The 21506-nt window shown below is 34.6% G+C and overlaps 3 protein-coding genes across 3 annotated transcripts; all 3 read left to right on the top strand.

Annotated features, from left to right (window-relative positions):
* The first annotated feature begins 2258 nt into the window (after positions 1-2258).
* Positions 2259-6086, top strand: LOC143539643 (wee1-like protein kinase). The gene is made up of 10 exons (XM_077032901.1): positions 2259-2567; positions 4001-4061; positions 4147-4216; positions 4367-4585; positions 4729-4796; positions 4879-4988; positions 5103-5143; positions 5225-5373; positions 5461-5814; positions 5926-6086. The coding sequence occupies exons 1-10, from the start codon at positions 2269-2271 to the stop codon at positions 6022-6024; spliced, it is 1470 nt and encodes a 489-aa protein (XP_076889016.1). The 5' UTR covers positions 2259-2268; the 3' UTR covers positions 6025-6086.
* A 1791-nt stretch (positions 6087-7877) lies between these two features.
* Positions 7878-13720, top strand: LOC143539678 (cullin-1-like). Its single transcript, XM_077032925.1, has 19 exons — positions 7878-8021; positions 8110-8209; positions 8679-8864; positions 8943-8990; positions 9068-9271; positions 9906-9983; positions 10283-10372; positions 10457-10537; positions 10613-10672; positions 11407-11436; positions 11521-11607; positions 11687-11836; positions 11925-11980; positions 12067-12187; positions 12428-12589; positions 12668-12811; positions 12947-13165; positions 13260-13427; positions 13550-13720. The coding sequence occupies exons 1-19, from the start codon at positions 7885-7887 to the stop codon at positions 13649-13651; spliced, it is 2223 nt and encodes a 740-aa protein (XP_076889040.1). The 5' UTR covers positions 7878-7884; the 3' UTR covers positions 13652-13720.
* A 2724-nt stretch (positions 13721-16444) lies between these two features.
* On the top strand, positions 16445-20496 carry LOC143539642 (bifunctional 3-dehydroquinate dehydratase/shikimate dehydrogenase, chloroplastic-like). Its single transcript, XM_077032900.1, has 9 exons — positions 16445-16644; positions 18336-18465; positions 18575-19146; positions 19309-19372; positions 19489-19597; positions 19727-19876; positions 19946-20094; positions 20186-20348; positions 20442-20496. The coding sequence occupies exons 1-9, from the start codon at positions 16445-16447 to the stop codon at positions 20483-20485; spliced, it is 1581 nt and encodes a 526-aa protein (XP_076889015.1). The 3' UTR covers positions 20486-20496.
* Positions 20497-21506: the final 1010 nt, after the last annotated feature.

Here is a 21506-nt window from a genome sequence, read left to right as displayed (position 1 = left end):
TCTCTCAATACTCATACTGATTGATATGTCGGATGGTGGTTACAAGAAGACCCCCTGTTTCTGTTCTCGTAACGAGCCTACGGTGTTCTGCTTTACAGGATTGATTGACGATGCATAATATTTATAATAAAAAGCGAAGGAAGATAAACACATAGATATGCTATTCACTTGTGAATGATAGATAAGCAAAAGTTTTAATGTTAAAAGGTGTTTCGTTGAATATCTTTTGAAAAATGAATTAAGTTTATTGTGTGCTTGTTTAAAAGAAAGCGAAGAATATCCAATAATACATATACATATTTAAAAAAACTATATATGAAATAAAATTGGGTGTGTGGTAGCCATGCTTGTTCAACTTGTCTTGAACCCGTATGGTCACTAAAAGTTAAATTTTCATGACTCATCAAATATGTTGATGATAACTGATACACTGAAATTTCGGTCACGAATTTAATCGGAACTGTACACATCTACCATTATGAGTTGTTTCTAAGTTTATATTCAAGTTGCAATATGTAAAGAACTCGGTAGTTGTGTTATATGATAAGTAAGTTAATAAACTAAATAAACATTAAAATTTAGTTGATGAAGTTTTTTAACTTATCACATAAAGTTTTCTTAAAATTTAGCATATATGCCATCTATTGTGCAATTTGCGTCTTAGGTAAGGAGCTCAAATGCATAAAACAAAGTATAGGGATGCATAAGATATATAAAAGATGGAGGGATGCAAAGTGCACTTCACCTGTTATAATATTAACTTACGGTTAGCGGGAGTTACACGTAAGCGGAAAAACAGTTTAGGAGTCACCTGCTTTGCTGCCACGCCATCATGTGCTAAAAATATCTTGCTTCTTGGACTTGTACATTGTTTTTATTTATATTATTGCATGAATGATCCCTAGTTTTGGTATATTATAAAAAGGACAGTTTTGCCACTAAATTAATGATAAAAATTAACAGAGTTAATTTTTTGAATGTAATCGGTAAGAAGTGGGAAATCTCGATGACCCAGATGCAAAAATAAAGCTTTTTGGACGAAAATCGCATTTTTAAACAAACCTCATGGACGATTTTGACACTTTACTCTAATATTTATTTATTCAAAAAATTCATAAAATGTCGATTTGGTGATCTGACGATGCATATGTAAAAAGGGTCACCCTCAATGGATAAAGGTTACACTATTGATAGCACGATGACCTTCTATAAGAGCTCACACCAAAAGGTTTGGCGTTGTAATGTTGGGTGTTAGCTACCCAGTGTAAACTGTGCAAGGGCTTGGACAATGGTGTGTTACTTAGGGTAGAAATTGTTCGACAATTTGTTTCATTTTCAATGTAGATGATAATGCAGTGAAATCGCATTTTCCTAGTACGGGGAGAACAAGAAGGATGCACCACTAATGTAATAGGAAATGCTATGTATGTTGGGTCGCAATAAATAATTGTTGAAAGCATCTAATGGAAATCACTTGTCCACATTGGGATATGAAAGGTGCGACCAAGATGGTGAACCAAACTCTCCTAAACTCGGATGCGACTATTTGGTGCAATAAATATATATTTTTATTATTATTTATAAACAAGTAAAAAGGTTATACACATTAATCCATTACTCGCCATTAATCCATTACTCGTCAATGCTATTTTTTTTTTATTTTACGCATCTATAGCTATTACACACACAATATTTTCTCATCAAGACGGAACAACTAAATACGTTTGTTTACTTACGAAGCTATCATTAAAAAGATCTAGTACATAATCTCAATAGTTGATGCATAATCTGATTTATATATCTTGAATACTTTATTTCAATGAAGTTAAATCTAAGCAAGATCAGTGAACAAATTTGTGTGGAAATAAAATTTAGATTAAACACTCTTATTTTTATTATTTTGATGATAGTCAGACTAGCCAAAATGGGCTTTCAGTAGTTGAGGTAAACAGCCCATATCACAAAATTCATAGCTTACAAAGCACACTAGCAGCTAGCTCAGTGCAAGATGGGCTCCACAATCCACATAAAGTCAAAACTTAAAAGCATCTTCTGGATAATAAATAAATAAATAAATAATTAAACGGACGGTCTCGATTCCGTAAAAAGAAACACATCGCACGAATCAACGATAACACGCGCCTCGAAAAAACATCTAACCCGCGCACATTTTGAATCCATTTCATTTCACCCCCAAAACCACACAATATATTCGTATTCGACGGAGACTGTGTTCCGGTGACCGGCGATTGATTAATTAACCGATTGATGAAGAGCACAAGCACAGCCGTGAAGAGGAGAAGGAGTAACGGAAAGCAAACTAACAAGCTCATGAAAGGCTCACTCACAGGTCATCTATCGGTCAAACCAGGTCAAATCACTTTCAAGCCGCCTCAGGTCAACCACAACTCTTCGCGATTTCAGAGTCTGCTCGATGACGTGTCTCACGATGCGATGGAATCGGCTCCGTCAACGTCGTCGCTGTTTCCGTCGGCCACGGTGTTGGACTTTGACGGCGATGTTAATGGAGATGACAAGGATTATATTCTCAGTCAGGATTTCTTCTGGTAATTGTTATTTTGGATGTTTTTAAGTTTTTAGGGTTAGTGTACAGTTATTATGAATATTTGCTCTTATTGTTAAGTGACTGATGTGAATTAGGACTGAAAATATGTTTTACATTTGCTACAAATTGACTACTACTATACATATTGAACTACTAGACTAAGCAGGTTAATGCAGAAAAATATCAGATATCGATGGAGGACCGATATTTGAGATATCGGTTATCGCTGTGGGATATTGGTAATTTTAATGTCATATAAAATTCATATATATAGCAATTTTAACACTAATAATTCAGTATACTCTCTTACCATTAACAAACTAACCTTTTGCAACTTGCAAGACACAACAATCGTAGAAAGTAGGAACTGATTAAAACTTTAAATGCTAATGTTGAACACCGACAATTGACAGTTAAGACTTAAAACACTGATATTGGAAATATCGGTGATATATCAGTCAATATTGGTCAATATCACTGATATTATCGGGACCGATATTTGTCAAGAGGACCGATAACCGAGATCCCACCAAGATACCACTGAGATACCACCTATATTGACTGCATAGCTACTAGGTTTGGCTCCATAATCAGTTTATAGGTCTCTGTAATTGCTGAATCAGATGTAGGTTAATTTTAGAGTTGGATAGGTCTAGTTATGGATATTTGTTTTTATTGTCAAGTGGCATAATCTATATGTGAACTTTTGTTTAACCACGTGAATGTAGGAGTGAAACACTATAGTGACTGTTATTTCTGATAGAAATTTGACTACTAATATATATCAAACCGCCAGGTTTGGTGCCATAATCAGTTTATAGCTCTTTGCAATAGCTGAAGGAGTGCAAATTATATCAGATTCTGCTTAATTTTAGAGTTGGGTAGGTCAGGTTATGGATATTTCTTCTATTGTTGAGTGACATAATTTATAGGTGACCTTTTGTTTAACTATATGAATGTAGTAGTGCTAATACTAGAGTGACTGTCTTATACTTGTTACAAATTTGACTACTAATACATATGAAACCGCCAGGTTTGGTTCCATAATCAGTTTGTAGCTCTTTGCAATAGCTGGAGAAGTGCAAGTTATATCAAACGTAGCTTAATTTTAGAGTTGGATAGGTCTGGTTATGAATATTTGTTCTTATTGTCGAGTGACATAATTTATAAGTGAGCTTTTGTTTAACCATATGAATGTAGGAGTGAAAAACTGTAGTGACTTTGACTACTTGTATATATATGAAACCACCGGGTTTGATGGCACAATTAGTTTATAGCTCTTCGCAATAGCTGAAGGAGTACAAGTTATATCCCTGATGTAGCTTAATTTTAGAGTTGGATGGCTCTAGTGACCTAAAATTTGTATCTTTTTTTTAATTGGATAAATGTGTGGTTTTTGTGAAACTGAATATATTGATGGTTGTTTGGGTGCAGCACGCCAGACTACATTACTCCAGAAGTTCCATCTTTGCCTGTCACTGCAGGTTTCAATAAGGTAGTTATGGTAGATGTTACATGCAAGCTATTTCAGTTTGGAGTTTTTGCTTTTTGCAGTTGATATGATATTTATTTTTTTATAGCTGGAAGAGCTGCCGTGCCCAAAATCACCAGAAAAGATGAAGTCTGTTAGAAGCAAAAGGCAAAGAGAAGGTCAGTTTTTTTGGTTGATTTGTTAACTCTTTTAAGTGGCTTTAGAATTCTCATATGTATTTGTTCAACGATTTCAAGTAGCTCTAGAATTCTTGTATCTCTTTGTTTGTTATGTTTGCAATTTAATATCTGAACCAGTTTTCATTGTAGCAACACTTTTGGAACTGGGAGGTGGTATACCAGAAGAAGATGAAACTGATAATCAAGCAATAACTGAGCCTAGCATAAGCAAGCAGGGCTATGTTTCCCAATCCGTGGTGGCATTACGTTGTCGGGTAATGCCTCCACCTTGTATGAAGAACCCTTACATTAAGGATGATTCAGGAAATGATGTCGATCCATTTGGAGACCGCAGATCAAAGTGTGCAGGTAGATTCATCTGAACTTGTTTGAAGTATCACAAAAGTTTTACAACTCATACACTTGTGGATGCTATGTATCCTTTTACTGAACAAGTTTGGAGTTTGGAAGTCTGTTTTCTCTAACTGTTTACTCTACTTTTGAATCAACAGTTTTCTTTCCTGCCGCACTTGGTGGTGATGGTCTTTCTCGCTATCGAACAGATTTTCATGAAATAGAGGTAAAAAAGATGTTACCATTATCTTACCATCTTTTTAAAGTGTGCCACCTGTTGTTTTTAAAACTTATTTTTTCTCATCCAGCAAATTGGCACTGGAAATTTCAGTCGTGTATTTAAAGTTTTGAAGAGAATTGATGGTTGCATGTATGCTGTCAAATGCAGTACCAGAAAGTTATATCAGGAAACTGAAAGGTATTTCATTTTTCTTCCTCCAGGGCAGTGTTGCTTCAATATGGATATATATCTATATTGGTGTATGTGTTCACGTAGTCTATGTTTTTGTATTGATTTGGGACAATTTCACAGGCAAAAGGCTTTGATGGAAGTTCAAGCTTTAGCTGCATTAGGTGAGTAATTTGGAAACATTTTATCTCAGTTGTCTATTTTATTTAATTTATTCCTAAAAAAAATCCTTAAACGAAATGCAGGGTATCATGAAAACATTGTTGGATATAATACTTCTTGGTTTGAAAATGAGCAATTATACATTCAAATGGAACTTTGTGATCGCAATATATCTATCAACCATTCCTCTAAAATATGCTCAGATGGTGAAGTGTTGGAAGTAATGCATCAGGTTAGTATACTTTATATCACTCATGCGTTAAGTGTTGTTACATAAAGTCCTTAAGGTCAATTATAACAATTATGGTGTTGGTTACAGATAGCCAAGGCATTGCAATCTATACACGAAAAAGGGATAGTTCACTTAGATGTGAAACCAGAAAATATATATGTGAAGAATGGCGTTTACAAGCTTGGTGATTTTGGCTGTGCAAGTCTTCTTGATGGGAGTTTACCGATTGATGAAGGTGATGCAAGATACATGCCACAAGAAATCTTGAATGATAACTATGATCATCTAGACAAAGTTGATATATTCTCTTTCGGAGCTACTATTTATGAAATTATAAGGGGTTCAACATTGCCAGATTCTGGGCCCTATTTTCAAAATCTCAGGGAAGGAAAACTTTCTCTTCTTCCTGGTCATTCGGTGCAGTTTCAGAATATACTTAAGGTACAACTAATTTCTCGATTTACATGTTAAAGTGGCTATTCTTTTGTATGTTTTATTCCTGATGGTGCATTTATATTGAACCATGTATTCATCTATCTGTTGCTGTTGCAGGCAATGTTGGACCCTGATCCTGTTCGACGTCCGTCTGCTAAAGAATTAGTAGGCAACCCAATTTTTAACAGGCCTCACAGACCCTTTAAAACCAAATAAACTTAACTTCTGCATCGGAGAACACGAAGTACAAAAGCCGTTTTGCACCAAATTTTGTATTGTAATGGTGCTTCTACATCCCCTTTTTTGTAAAAAGAAACCTTGTGCTGTGATTGTTGCAATATCAGCATTGTTACTGTCTTTGTAACTTTGTTTAGTCTTATGGGGGCTATTGTTTTATGTGTTCTGGATTGGTGGATTGAGGTTGAAAATGATTGTGGTTCTTTGGTCAGGATTGAAATTCGAGTATAAAATTACATCTTTAAAACTAAATAAAAGCTGAAGCCTGAAGGTAACAATGGTAAATGACCAAACCAAAAAATTAAGTTTAATTATTAAGCTTAATCAATTTATTTTTTTTAATATATTAAAAGAAATGAGTAGTTTAAATTTCACAAGACGTCTTTAGTTCAATGATATTGGTGAATTCAATTGACATCAAAGTCAAATTTTTATGTATAAAATCTACAAAAAATGATAATATCATAGGCAAATTGCTTTTTATTAATGCTGCTATAAGCATTTGAAAAGAATTTAAATGCGAATTCAATTGTGGTATTGAAGTCGAATTTTTATGTATAAAATCTATAAACAACGATGATGTTACAGGCAAATTGCTTTTTGTTAATGGTGTTGTAAGAATTTGAAAAGAATTTAAATACGTCTAATTCATTTTATATGTTTGATTGTTGTTTTCTAATAATAAATCACAAGGATGGATTTTTGCTAATACCCATCTCCGGCCATCGAACCACAATTTGTATATCACATTTGCCTATCCTGCCACCACAAACTATTGTTTCTACCACCGTGTTCTTGATACGAGTAAGGTCGTTTTGCATTCTAGACACTCCAGCCTGTAATTATAGCCTCGGTCACGAGGGGCCGAATAGCCCCACCCGCCAACATATCCATGAGTCCTAACCGAAATATTGTCCGAGCTTTATTAAAAACCCGACTCATCTTGACATCCAATGTTTCTCACCCACGACGGACCCGGGGTTCTCAAATTCATAAATAGTAGCTCCAAGAATATATTAAAACCGTAACGATATGAAAAACATATAAACTAAAACTGTATTTTATTTTACTTTACTCAAATATAAAAAGGATAAGTTTTGTAAGTGTAGAGAAATAAAACAAAGGTGGACTCCGCCTTGGCAGTTTGATTATTGTTATCATTTATTTATATTTATTTGCTTCTTCCACCACAAACCCTAATCCTTATCTAATCGCTGGTTGATTGATTGTTACAGCCGGTACTTATCATCACTCTTTTCACTAGCTTTATTTACGATTCCACGCAGTTATTATTATTATCATCACTCGATTTCACATTTTTGATTGATCGTAAAACGTCTTTCGATTTCATTTTGGGGATTTTATTTGTCTGATTGTAATTGATAGGCCTAATTGATGTACTTGCCTCTCATACCTACATACATACATACATACATACATACATACATATTGTTGAAGATAATACATGTCAGGTAGTAAACTAGGGTTTGACTTTGTTAATTTTGGATTTTATGGTTTTTATTGACTCATAAATGTTTAAGAAATCATTTTTGACATCAAGTCAGATTTATTATTAGTTGTTTTGAGAGTATGCTCATTTATGGTGCCGATGAGTGACTAGTGAAACGTTATTTATATGTAACAAATGCGAGTATGGTTGATTTAGGAGTCAAAATTCGTAATGTTTATCGAGATGTCTTCCTTCGTCTGCAAGTAAATGCCGGCAGATTTTACATACGAGTTTTCTATACTCATATTCTAGTCTGACCTAGAGTTTACTTTGATGAATCAGTTTTTCTCGTTCGGTTTCTGCTTTGCTGAAGGAGGTTTAGCGTCACAATGACGATGTCTAATATCAAGACAGTGGAATTGGATGACGGTTGGAATTACATGCAGACTGGGATACAGAAGCTCAAGAAAATTTTGGAAGGGCAACCGGAACAATTTACTTCTGAAGAATACATGATGCTATACACGTATCTTTATTTTCCTTCATATTTGTGTGTTTGTTGTTTTTAATCTTTTTAGTAGAAAAAGAGTCTGACTTACTCTTTTTTTGTGCAGCACTATCTATAACATGTGCACTCAAAAGCCTCCTCATGACTATTCTCAACAGTTGTATGAAAAATACAGGGAAGCCTTTGAAGAGTATATTAGATCAACGGTAAACCCTTTATTCCTGTTGTTTTGAGTTCAGTATAAGTTGCTATTTATTTGTAAATCAGAGCATGTGAACTGTGATGTAAATATGAAAATAATACATCAGTAAGCATCATGCATACCATACAGTGAGTCGTAGTTAATAGAGAGCGATGTGCAGTCTCTACTTCATTAGCTCAAACTACTGTGCACGTCATGTTTCTGTTACTACTGAAAATGATAAGGTGGTTATCATAGATGTTAAATTCAAAAGTTTCATGGTTCAGGTTGTACTTTGGAAAATCTGGATTTTGCTCTTTTGCCATCTTATTGATAAATTGCCAGATAAATCTGTTAATCATATTACCGTATTATATAAATTTATCCCCAAGTCTTTTAAGGCCTTTTGGGTAAAGCATGTGTACCCACATGTAAACATAGCTTACATATTTTTGCTATCTTTTCTCATGGCTGCTTTTGACTTCGTTTTTAAGGTGCTGCCATCGTTAAGAGAGAAGCATGACGAATTCATGTTACGGGAGCTTGTGAAACGATGGTCAAATCATAAAATAATGGTTAGGTGGCTTTCACGCTTTTTCCACTATCTTGATCGCTATTTTATTACTCGGAGGTCCCTACCTGCCCTACATGAAGTTGGTCTAACTTGTTTTCGTGATTCGGTTAGTATTTAATTTAGTTTCTTGCGCATCATTCCTTACAGAATCTGGTTCCTTTTTTGCTAATGATTTTTCATACAGGTTTATGAGGAGACTAAGGGTAAAGCTAGAGATGCTGTTATTGCCCTTGTAAGTTATATGTTTATTCAGGCAGCAATTTCTTTGTTTGTCATGTGAAGTTGATATTAATAGTTGTTGTGATCCAGATTGATAAAGAACGAGAAGGAGAGCAGATTGATAGGGCATTATTAAAAAATGTTCTTGGCATATATGTTGAAATCGGGATGGGACAAATGGATCGCTATATTAATGATTTTGAAAACTATATGCTTGCTGATTCTGCTGCCTATTATTCTCGTAAAGCTTCTAACTGGATTGTGGAAGATTCTTGTCCCGATTACATGTTGAAGGTAAAATTCTTTAAAGCCTTTTGTTGTCGTTTTTGCTATTATCATTGTTGGTTAAAGGTAGGGGATTTTGACCCGTTTACTCTAATTGGGTCTGTTTTGGTTTTATTTTCATAACTAATGGATTAAGCATAAGCATTTAACTAAAAAGGTGATGGGTCAAATGGGTCAGATTGGTGAAACGGGTTGAAAGTCATTTGGAGTATATTCACATTTATAAAGTTGGTAATTCACGGAATCACTTTAATAAAGACTAAATTATCTTTTATTATTTAGCATGCTATTGCTATTTTTTTATGAAATAAAAACTGTATTAAATCGATTTAGAGGTTGGCTTAACACTTAAATTGACTCTTTTTGACTTGCCCTTTGCACCATATCTATTAATGATAGTTACAGCTGACTACATTGTCACTGTTAGTATGTTTATCATATTATGTATTAGTTTATCTTATATGTTGGACCAAGGTTAGCTTAACGCTTAAATCAACTCTTTTTGACTATCATCGTCTTGCCTCTTTGCCCTTTTTACCATGTCTATTAATGATAGTTACTGCTGACTACCTTATCACTGTCAGTATGTTTACCATATGTATTAGTTTCATCTTATTTGTTGGACTTCTATTGTGGAACACAGGCTGAGGATTGTTTGAAGAAGGAGAAAGATAGAGTCTCAAACTATTTGCATACAAGCAGTGAACCAAAGCTCTTGGAGGTTAGTTTTTCTGTTGAATGTTGAAGTTTAAAAAATTTGGAGCATATATATTGCAGGGTTATATCCACCAGAATAATATCCCAGTTGTAGTTTTCATGATATCTTTCATTTAGTCGACTAGTTGTAGGAGATCATATTATATATGCTCTTTAGCGCACGGAATTTCTAGAAACATTTTGGTTTCTTAAGTTAATAAGAGAAATAATGTATTTCATTTATAATCGCATGTAATTACTTCAGTTATGATTTAGCTGTTGCATACTTAGTCTTATCTATACCTTTTTTTTTTGCTTTCATAGAATGTGCAAAATGAGTTGCTGGTCGTATATAGCAGTCAATTGCTAGAAAAAGAGCATTCTGGATGTCGTACCTTGCTTCGAGATGATAAGGTATAGTGATTTTCACGTTAAGGATTTGCCATCGAGCATCATATCATCAATATATTTATCATATTCATAATTTTCATTAAACAGGTGGATGATCTCTCAAGGATGTATAGGCTTTTCTCTAAAATTCCCAAAGGGCTGGATCCCGTTGCTAATATGTTCAAGCAGGTATTATTTTGCTCATAAGTAGTCTGCATACTTTTTATTATAGTGCTGACACTTTGTACTTTTTTGGGGTGCCAGCATGTTACTGCTGAAGGAATGGCCTTAGTTCAACAGGCTGAAGATGCTGCAAGTAACAAGGTAGGTAGTAATCACAGTTTAAATGAGCTTGAATTACATAGCAACTGCTAGGGTTGGACTGATTGGGTATCAAGTCAAAATGGGTTTAGGTTAAAGCAAGCATTTTTTAGTTCAGGTTGGGTTGAGCCAAACCTCACAGTTTCTCTTCTCTTTTAATTCTTTTGTTGTAAATTATTAATGTGTTAAAATCTAAAATGGCTCATTTGTATATGATTGGGTCAAAATAGCCACCTTTTGTATCTGCTAGCCTGTTTTCTCATATTAATTTGGTTCTCTTCATATTCTTGGTGGTACTGTAATCAGTTCTAGAATTTTCATGACACTAACAGCTAATTCAGTTTATTTACCAGCATAATTTGTTATATTTAACATGCTACTTCATAGTTGTCCAGTTTAAGGTTTACAATTTTAGGCATTTTTTAAGTAAGAAAAAATGTGACTTTTAAAGCAGAGGTGAACTGTGGTCTGTGAGCACATTGAAGTTTAGAAAGACAATTTATAGTTGTACACGCCATAGTGGGCACACTTGTGAGTACTGGGGTTTGAATTATGGTTAATCTCTTTTAGTGGGTTAAGTCATAAAGATATCAGCTAAAAAAGCAACAGTCAGAACTCATTTTAAACCCCAGACCAGCCAATCTTGCCACAGCATTCTTGTAAAGATACGTCGAGTTCTTAAATACTCCTGTATGGTAACTGATAAATTTCTGTTTTATGTGTTTGCTTTACCATAGGCGGACAATGCTGGTGGTCCACAGGAGCAGGTAATATTCTCAATTTATAATTATGTAAAAGAATAGATATGGCTTTAGGTGATCACTTAAGAACTAAAGTGGTCGACTTTATAGGCGTTTGTCAGGAAAGTAATTGAGTTGCATGACAAGTTTATGGCATATGTTACTGATTGTTTCTCGAATCACACGCTATTTCACAAGGCCAGTCTCGTATTTCGCTGCCTAGTTTATACCTGTTTTCTGTTAGCAAAGTTTTACCCTGTTTTTAATTGTTCTTTAGGCCCTGAAAGAGGCTTTTGAGGTTTTCTGCAATAAAGTTGTGGCTGGTTCTTCTAGTGCTGAGCTGCTGGCTTCATATTGTGATAATATCCTTAAAAAGGGAGGTAGTGAGAAATTAAGTGATGAAGCTATCGAGGAAACCTTGGATAAGGTATACCCTTTAATCCTTCTATTAGTTCTGTTTTACTGTCATTTCATTCTTACATTTCGTTGTCTTGACATGCTTTTTCTTTTTACAGGTGGTTAAGCTCCTCGCTTACATTAGCGATAAAGACCTTTTTGCAGAATTTTACAGGTAATCATCGTTGTTTAATAATCTTCAGAATTGGTGTAACATTTAAATTAAGATAAATTAAATCCTTTTTTTCAATGTGTTTGCAGAAAAAAACTTTCCCGCCGTTTACTTTTTGATAAGAGTGCTAATGATGATCATGAAAGGCTAATCCTTTCAAAGCTAAAGCAACAATGTGGTGGGCAGTTCACTTCAAAGATGGAGGGCATGGTAATTAGTTGACTGAGTTTGTGTCATATTTTGTGGTTGCATCTTTTGACCCATTTACCTATTGATGGGTCGATTTGAGTTATGTTTTGTTTGAACGGGTAGTCTAACTTACCAGACAGAAATGTGCTAAACTTGGCCTGGTTTTAACCCAAACCTATACTTGTTGCCCAACTTGCCTATTTTGCCGCCTTTGGTCATGCAGATGATATTTTTGTATGTCTCTTTGGTCTTTGCTCACAGGTAACAGATTTGGCATTGGCAAAGGAGAATCACAGTCAATTTAATGAGCACCTTTCCAATAATCCTTTAGCCAATCCTGGAATTGACTTGACTGTCACGGTTTTGACTACGGGTTTCTGGCCGAGTTATAAATCTTCTGATCTTAGCTTACCTAAAGAGATGGTAAACTGCTTCTGAAATATTTATTGATTGATGCACAGTTGGATATTTAAAAGGTACTTGACGTTCATTTGGGTTTAGGTGAAATGTGTAGAAGTATTTAAGGAGTTCTATCAGACTAAAACCAAGCACAGAAAGCTCACATGGATATATTCTTTGGGGACATGCAATGTGAATGGTAAATTTGATCAGAAAACCATAGAGCTGATTTTGGGAACCTACCAGGTAAAACTTGAGTGTAAGGGTGTAATACTCGTGTGCACAAATTAGACAAAAAAACAGTCGTAAATCCTTTTGTAGTTTTGTTTTTCATATTAGACACTCCCAGCTATGCATTAATTTTCTTGTTTTCGTTTCCAGGCAGCAGCTCTCTTACTGTTCAATGGATCAGATAGACTAAGTTTTTCAGAAATAAAGACACAGTTAAATCTTGCTGATGAAGACGTGGTTAGGTTACTCCAGTCGCTATCTTGTGCTAAGTATAAAATTCTCACCAAGGAGCCAGCCTCAAGAACTGTTTCGGACACTGATTATTTTCAGTTTAATTCAAAGTTCACTGATAGGATGAGGAGGATCAGGGTGCGTGTACCACTTAACAACTTGCTATATCTGTTTATTTTATTTTTTTTTCTTTTGTTTTTAATATATTGTGAACTGTGAGTTGATTTATCAGATTCCTTTGCCACCTGTGGATGAGAGGAAAAAGGTTGTGGAAGATGTAGACAAGGACCGGAGATATGCAATAGATGCTGCCATCGTGCGGATAATGAAGTCTAGAAAAACTCTTAATCATCAACAGCTAGTCTCCGAGTGCGTAGAGCAGCTAGGCCGCATGTTCAAGGTTTGCTATTTACTCATCTTAACAATTTTACGAGCAACTAGAATGATCGTTGCCTTAATTTTGAGCTTTGTTTTTATTATTATATAAAGTTTTTAAAGGTGGTGTTGTATTTTAATGTGCAGCCTGATTTCAAAGCAATTAAGAAGAGGATTGAAGATCTGATCACAAGAGAATACTTGGAAAGAGACAAGGAGAACCCTAATGTCTTCAGGTATTTGGCATGATCGGAAAGCCCAATTATCCATGTACTTGTTTGGCAAATTCACTTTCTTTGCAGAGGAGTCTTTTATGGTAACTATTGGGACACTGCCACTTCCTTACATCATTCGATCACCGACAAGGGTTGACCCATTATCTGTGGATATATTTGATTGGTCGGTTTTTGTGTATCAAGAACCTTTTTTAGATGCCACGAAGTTTATGCTATTTGATTAAACTGCTGTGTATTATACAAGGTATAAGTGGGTATTTGAGGTCTGGGATTGTTTTATTTGAAAACGCCAGGATTACGTAGCTACAATCCTTATTAGTGAGTGTGCTTTGGTTCAATTGCTGCAAACTCATTTGAACTAAGGCATTCATTTAGAAAACAACCCCAATTTGAAAACCTTTCAAATTGGAGATGATCATATAAAATTAAGAGTAAATTACAAACTTCGTCTCTTATGTATTTGTCACTTTATGTATTGGTTGCTTTATGTTTGCAAAATTACACCGAGCGTCTTTTGTTTTAAAAATTTCTCACACTTGGGCTCCTTGTTTCCATGGTTCCTAAGAAACAAGGAACACGAGTGTTAACTTCTTAATGCATTCTTTAGAATGCCTATTTTTGAAATTTTTGTTTCTTTTAAGGCTGTCGTAGTAGCGGTGGTTTATTGGTTACTGATGATGAAAAAACACAAAAAAACAGGATTCAAGTGAACAAAATGTCATCACAAGCAACACCCCCGTTGAGGCCTTTAACCCAAACATTGAAATCATGAGTGAAAAGTGTATTCAACAAAGTTGTAACCAAGTTCATAAAACAAAGATTTCCAAACTGATGTCATTCTCTCATACATATAAAGTTTGAAGGTTCACATGGTGGCATGGGTCCTGTTCTATTCAACGAACGAAAAATGCAATACAAGTATTGCCAGTGCTTATGATTTTATGGTTAAAGTGAATCTTTTTAATGATCTTGTGGGTATAGCTACCGTCTGTATGCGGCCTTAGTGAAAGTAACCTCTCATGAATAGTTACATGCAATTATCAGAGGAAGCCAAATGATTCAGTTTATCAGTTACAATTATAAGGGAGGTGATGGATAGTTTGATAATGCAAGTTTGTAGGCTGTGGCCATTGAGCCAACACCTCATGTAATGTAGGGTCAAAACTCTCACATGTCTTTTGTATCTTCATATACTTTTGTCAATCAAACTTCCAATCAACAAAAGATGCTGGCCCATACTTGTAGAAACATATTGTGGTATCATTTTCGGTTTGTATACGCACGTTTAAGTTGTCGTGTCTTCAAAACCACGACTTGTGTTTCGATACGATGTTGCATTTACGATTATGATATTCCAATTCCAGTTCCATTAATTTGTTGATGATTCAATGCAAAATCATCCATTGATTTTTTAAGCATCAAATACTAAGTACTAACAAAATCACATTTTATTAGCAATAAAAAGAGACATTCATTGTACCACAAACTGAAGTCTCCCACTTATAGGATTCTAATTGAGATTTACTAAAAAAAAATTAATTGTAACTGTAGAAAGCAGAAATAAATTAAATTAAACATCAAAACGTATTATTATTTAAAGTGAAAATGCTTGAAAGAATGAGTATTTTATTAATTTATTTTTAAATGATTGTTTCAAAAAGATTTTGGTTGTTAAATGGTCATTTCTTCTCTCTCTTCTGTTATTAAGCCCAAGTTAAATAATTAACCAAATCTAATTATTAGATTATAACATTACTTTTGTGAATAATGAGGGCCACGTGTCCATGCCTGTCCAAGATCCCATCACTTATTATTTTGGAATGGTTTGTTTGTTTGTATACTGATATTTCTTAAATACTTTATTATTGTTTGTTGTATGACTCATTCGCTTGTCATAGTCATGAATACTTAATTATTGGTTGTTGTAATTCAAGTTTATAACAATGCTTTAGAAATTTTATTAATAATCAAGTAATTTTGGTTATCAACTTCTAATTTGTTAAGATTGGTTTTTGGTCATAAAGAATGCTTTTTTAAACACAAAACAACTTCTAAAACTGATAAAGGGCTTATCGAATGAAACTATAACGATTAACAGATTTTAACCAAATCACGGAAAATGACATTGGTTTAACGGATTTTTTTACTAGAAAACAGGCTATGGAACGTTTAGTGATCATGGTTACATTTTTTTTAAGTTCATGTCGATTTTCATATTTAGATAAACTTCATTGCGTATATTAAAGATCTATACCTGCAAAAGGCGGTATCTTTTTCCTTATGCATCCAAAATTGCTTATTTGAATAAAAGGGTAAACTCCATAGTGGATATATATATATATTCAATCTTATACAATGTGTTATTGTATATTTGGGTTTTAAAATACTTTATTACATTGTAACACATTTTAAAACTCATCAAAGGTGTATGCAAAAGAAAGAATTAGAACTTTGTCAAATCAATATAATTAAATTTGAAAGTTTAATTATAATTTTATGAAAAGACAAGGAGATGAAATAAGCACATGTTGTTTGGAGATTAGATTATATTTAGATTCTCATCTTTCTTTGTGTTTCTGAATGTGGACAAACATTGAAAAGCTAAAAGGAAAGAGGCAGGCAAACTCCAACCTTGGAGGGGTAGGTAGCATATTAACTTTTACAAATTGTGGCCATATAATTTGGCGAGCAAATGCCACATATATATACACATGATAAGACATAATTTTTGCCTATATAAGGCACCTTAGTTATACTGTGACCACACACACACACTGAAAACACATCAAAAGACATTTGGGCAGAGATGGGTTTCAAGAACAAAGTGTTGGTATGTGCAACCATAGAAAGTGAAAGTAAAGAAGAAATGGTGAAATCAATGGAGAAAGCTAAAGAAGAAGGGGCTGATATTGTTGAGCTTTGTATGGACTCCATGTCTCACTTTCATATTTCTGATCTTCAACTTCTCTTTAACCAAAGAACTCTCCCTGCTATTGTTTCATTCAGGTACCTCATTTCGCTCTTATCTGATTCACAGCCCATTGGCTAGAGATATTATATCACGCTCATATTTTATGCAACGAAAATAAACAGTAAAGATATACAAAATGAATATTACTACACATTCCAAAATGATATTAATTTCCCAGTTCGTGGTATACTGGATTTGAGCCAATGACTCCTACACCAATACCGTCAAGTTTAATGTTTATATGCAAAAAAGAACCATCCATATAATAGAAAAGCGAAAGTGTTTTCGCCATCAGTACGTCTGTCTCTTTGTTCTTGTGTTATTGACGAAACATGTTTGATCATGGCTGGGATAATCTCCATTCTGGCATAAATTTGTGTTGTTTAAAGTAGTTTTGTGACTAGGCAAATACCCATTTAATTAGTCCTTGTGATATTGTAGACGTTGTTTGGTACATAGAGAAAAACAAAAAGGATTAATTAATGGTGGGGTTAAATTATTAATATATAAACAAAGTTGAAGTAGACGACGAAAGTGCACATGGAAACTGGACATACGCCACCAACGTTAGGTGGCTTGGCTATGTAGCAGCCATGCCATGTCACTCAAATAATATATATTATAAGTTTATAACTATAATAACTAACAGGGCCGTCTTAAAGTATGTGCGTGCTAAGCAATCGTGCAAGGCCCATCGAGGTTTGAGACCCATAAGTTTTTAATTTTTTTGAATAGATTTCATATATTTTTATGAGTTTTTAATTTCTTTTAATATATTTCGAGACCCATTTTTATAGCTCGTCCAAGGCCTACGATGACCATCGTGCTCCTAAAGACGGCCCTGATAACTAATTTAGCCGCTCTCTTTTAATTTTCTACTTAAATAATTAATAAAAGTTTACACTGCATTGAAGTATCATTTACTTTTATCCTTGTATTTTTTGTTGTATGTAACATTTTTATTAAAAGTAATTTTCATAACATATAGTTGATGACGTGGCATATATACATCACATCATAAAAAGTATGATATTCTATCACCTTTTAATCAATTATAGTTGTTTTTAAAATAACTTATTTGCAAGAAGAAAATTTGTAATAATTTGTTTTACTTATAAATAATCAAATAACTATTTGATTTAAAAACTTATATATGGTACCTTTGCTATCAGTTAAAAGGACACGTGTCGATAGATAGATTTTCTTAAAAAGAAACCCGCCAGTACAAAAACAAACTTGTGAATGCATTTCATGATAATGAAATCTGTAGACGACCAATTAGAAATTATCGTAATATAATAACAATAATTTAGAAGTCGTTTTCAACATACTTAGAAAAAAAAAGAGAAAATTACTGTTTGCGTCCCTGTGATTTTAAGGCGGAGGTACAATGAGTCTCTGAAAAATTTTTTGAACTGGTTGAGTTCCTGTGAGTTCCTGTGGTTTCAGAAACGAACCATTTGAGTCTCTGCCGTTACTTACCTAACTTTCATTTTACTGAAACCACAGGGACTCAAATTGTTCATTTTTTAAACCACAGGGGACTCAAATTGTTTGTTTCTGAAACCATAGGGACTCAATTTGTTCAAAAAAATTCTCATGATTCGTTTCTGAAACCACTAAGTCCTGAATTATTTAAGGTTTAAGCTAGTGTCAATATCAAGTTTATTTAACCTGAAAACCGGTTTTGACTTTTATTGACCAACCCCTAACATGCGTGTTACAGATTAAATTCGCTGCAGAAAATTGGACACATAGGAGGAGGAGGAGAAGGAGTAGATTTGAAATATAAATGCTTACAGATATTGAGACTGGCCGTCGAAATGAATGTTGAATTCGTCGAAATCGACTTTGAGGTAGGTTAGTTAGTTAGTTAGTTAGTTCGTATTCCCAATTTGTATGTGTAAACCACCTAAATGCTCTATATATGCTGATGATTTATTTATTTATTTGTGGTACATACAGTTGGCTTCCGATGCGAGTGTGATGGATGAACTTATGCAGAAGCGAGACAACAGCAAGATCATCGTATCAAGCTATGTGAAAAATAATAATACTCGTTGTTGCTGCAAAGAAAAACTCGCCAATCTGGTTGTAGGCCTTCAATCAACCGGAGCAGATATAATAAAAATAGTGACAGAGGTGGCTTACATTACAGACGTTGCGCCCGTCTTCCATCTCCTTACTCATTCTCAGGTTCCTGTCATTGTAAGAGCTGTTGGAGATAGAGGTCTTATAAGCCAACTATTGGGCCCAAAATACGGCGCCTTTATGGTCTGCGGTTCACTAAGAGGAAAATCCATACCTGGTTTGCCGTCTCTTGTCAGCATCAAGAATGTTTATGAGCTTGATAACATGGATGCGGATACAAAAGTTTTCGGTGTTGTCTCTAATCCAGTAGGTCATAGCAAAGGCCCGTTGCTGCATAACCCTGCGTTCAGATATTGCGGTTATAATGGAATTTATGTCCCACTTCTTGTTGATAATATTAAGGACTTCCTCAGAGTCTACTCTTGCACAGACTTTGCTGGTTTCAGGTATGTTATGCACTTCATCTATTAACAATGCTTTACTTTTTTCATTGAAAAATTACTAACTGCTAGCTATTTATTTATGTTTGGTTAAGAAATGTAACACTGTATATTGACTAGGTTATTCTAATGCATGCTTGTTATATATATCTTTGATGGAACACATAGTGTTGGACTGCCGCATAAGGAAGCAGCGGTTGCATGTTGTGATGAAGTTGACCCCCTTGCTAAGGTAAATATACATAATTTATAAATTTCACAGCTGCAGTAATATAAGCCACCTAAGTCTGCCACGAAATATGAAAATATTACATGTACTGATTTTTGAGATGGTTTGAATGTTATCAGTCAATAGGAGCTGTAAACACCATTGTTAGGAGGCCCTCTGACGGAAAGCTGGTTGGTTACAACACAGATTGTGACGCTTGTATCACTGCGATAGAAGACGCACTGCGAGGTAACTGGTAACATAATAGCTTATGCAGTCATAGCGTTCGAAATTTTGAATTTGAAGAAAAATTCTAGTTTTCACACAGTGTCTTTAGTCAAACAAGCCATATAGAACTTAAAGAAAGTGCATTAACAGAGAGGCAGAAGTCAAATGGAGAAGTTGGGAACGGGTCCCCCATTGCGGGAAGATTATTTGTATTGGTTGGAGCAGGTGGTGCAGGAAGAGCACTAGCTTTTGGTGCCAAAAGCAAAGGAGCCCGTGTCGTCATTTTCAACCGCAATCTCGGTAAGCCCATTAGTTTTACATGTTGATCACTAGTTTTTAACTTTTCTGACCTTAAAACTTGTTGGACAGATAGAGCAGAGTCTCTTGCACGGGCAGTTTCAGGTGAGGCGTTGCCTATTGAACAGTTGGACACGTTTTGTCCCGAAAATGGAATGATTCTTGCAAATTGTTCTGCTATTGGCATGGAACCAGATGTACACCTAACACCTGTGTCCAAGGTATGCGTGCGTGTGTGAATGACTGAATGGATGCTGCTTCTGTTTTCATTTTTACAAGTGAATTTATTAACATATGTTGCAACTTCTCTAGGAGCATTTAAGATCATATGATCTTGTGTTTGATGCGGTTTACACACCTAGAAACACCCGACTGTTGCGAGAGGCTGTAGAGACTGGAGTCACGGTTGTGAGTGGCGTTGAGATGTTCATCAGACAAGCCCTTGGTCAGTTCAAATTGTTCACCAATGGATTAGGTACATTTTTTAAATAACTAATGTATTCAATATGATTAAAAACCAATATTAGTATATGGTAATCTGAATTGACTTGTTTCTGTTATGTAACAGCTCCGGAGGACTTCATGCGCAAGGTTGTATTAGAACAGTTTTGATCATCCAACCATCGTCTCAGCTTTCTTCACCAGAAAAAAAAAAATAAAAAAAAAATCCGTTGTCGCTTGCTGGACGAGTGCAAGCGACAAATGCATATACTGAGTAACTTGAGAAGTTGTTGAAATTTGTTAGCAAAAGAGAGAATTGTGTTGAGAGCATGGTTTGTGAATTAATGTGTCATTCTTGTATTATTGTTGAAGCTATTGGAGTTGGTCCATTATGCTGTCCTACTGTATAGAGCTTTTCATTGAACCACGGTTATAACCTTTTCGGGGCGGCCCTAAGTAATAATAATACATTAGACGTTGCTATTGCTTATGATAATTCTTTTGAAAACTGTGCGTCGTAAGTTTCTAGTCATAGATCGTTTATTATCTATAGATGTTTATATTATATTATATTATATGGTACAAGAACACTCACATCACATCTCATTCTCTATTTCATCATAAAAAATGTAAGTTTTTAAATGGAAAATTATTGGCCGATAATAATCTCACATTTAAAAATCACTAACAATGGTCCCACCTTTTAACTATTTTTGTTTCACTGGTCCTCCGTTAAAAAATACTTAACGTCGTTATGTTTTTTCCCTAGTTTCAAACCGATGTTTTAAGGCTTGTGATCGGAAGAACGATACGAGTCGACCGATGTAAAACTTATCTAGAAATGGTGATCCAAACGACGAAACAATGTTTCAATTCGGGTGCTTGAATTTTCAATTAACAAAAATCAAGCCATTTGAATCACCGTTTCGAAATAAGTTTTACATCAGTCAACTTATATCGTTCTTCTGATCAAAAGCCCTAAAACATCGGTTTGAAACTAGGGAAAAAACATAACGACGTTAAATATTTTTTAACGGAGGACCAGTGAGACAAAAATAGTTAAAATGTGGGATCATTGCTAGTGATTTTTAAAGGTGTAATTATTATCGGCTAATACATAAAAGGTGAGATTATTTATTTCCAATTTTTCTTTTTAATATAAGTTGTTAAGCAACATTCTCATTGTTTGAAA

The sequence above is a fragment of the Bidens hawaiensis genome, unplaced genomic scaffold, assembly GCF_021521415.1.
Source record: "Bidens hawaiensis isolate Kalapana, Puna unplaced genomic scaffold, B.hawaiensis_p1.1 tig00011963_1, whole genome shotgun sequence".
In the NCBI taxonomy this organism is placed as follows: domain Eukaryota; kingdom Viridiplantae; phylum Streptophyta; class Magnoliopsida; order Asterales; family Asteraceae; genus Bidens; species Bidens hawaiensis.
The sequence above is the reverse complement of the archived record's forward strand: the minus strand, read 5'-3'. Positions and strand labels throughout refer to the sequence as shown.

Bases quoted from the DNA above. Each gene is read 5' to 3' on its own strand.
- LOC143539642 (XM_077032900.1), top strand. From the start codon at position 16,445: ATGGGTTTCAAGAACAAAGTGTTGGTATGTGCAACCATAGAAAGTGAA. The intron at 16,645-18,335 runs GTACCTCATTTC...TGCGTGTTACAG, and splicing joins CCTGCTATTGTTTCATTCAG to ATTAAATTCGCTGCAGAAAA. The intron at 19,877-19,945 runs GTAAGCCCATTA...CTTGTTGGACAG, and splicing joins CATTTTCAACCGCAATCTCG to ATAGAGCAGAGTCTCTTGCA.
- LOC143539643 (XM_077032901.1), top strand. From the start codon at position 2,269: ATGAAGAGCACAAGCACAGCCGTGAAGAGGAGAAGGAGTAACGGAAAG. The intron at 5,144-5,224 runs GTGAGTAATTTG...AACGAAATGCAG, and splicing joins TCAAGCTTTAGCTGCATTAG to GGTATCATGAAAACATTGTT. The intron at 5,815-5,925 runs GTACAACTAATT...TTGCTGTTGCAG, and splicing joins AGTTTCAGAATATACTTAAG to GCAATGTTGGACCCTGATCC.
- LOC143539678 (XM_077032925.1), top strand. From the start codon at position 7,885: ATGACGATGTCTAATATCAAGACAGTGGAATTGGATGACGGTTGGAAT. The intron at 10,673-11,406 runs GTAGGTAGTAAT...GCTTTACCATAG, and splicing joins AAGATGCTGCAAGTAACAAG to GCGGACAATGCTGGTGGTCC. The intron at 12,590-12,667 runs GTAAACTGCTTC...ATTTGGGTTTAG, and splicing joins TTAGCTTACCTAAAGAGATG to GTGAAATGTGTAGAAGTATT.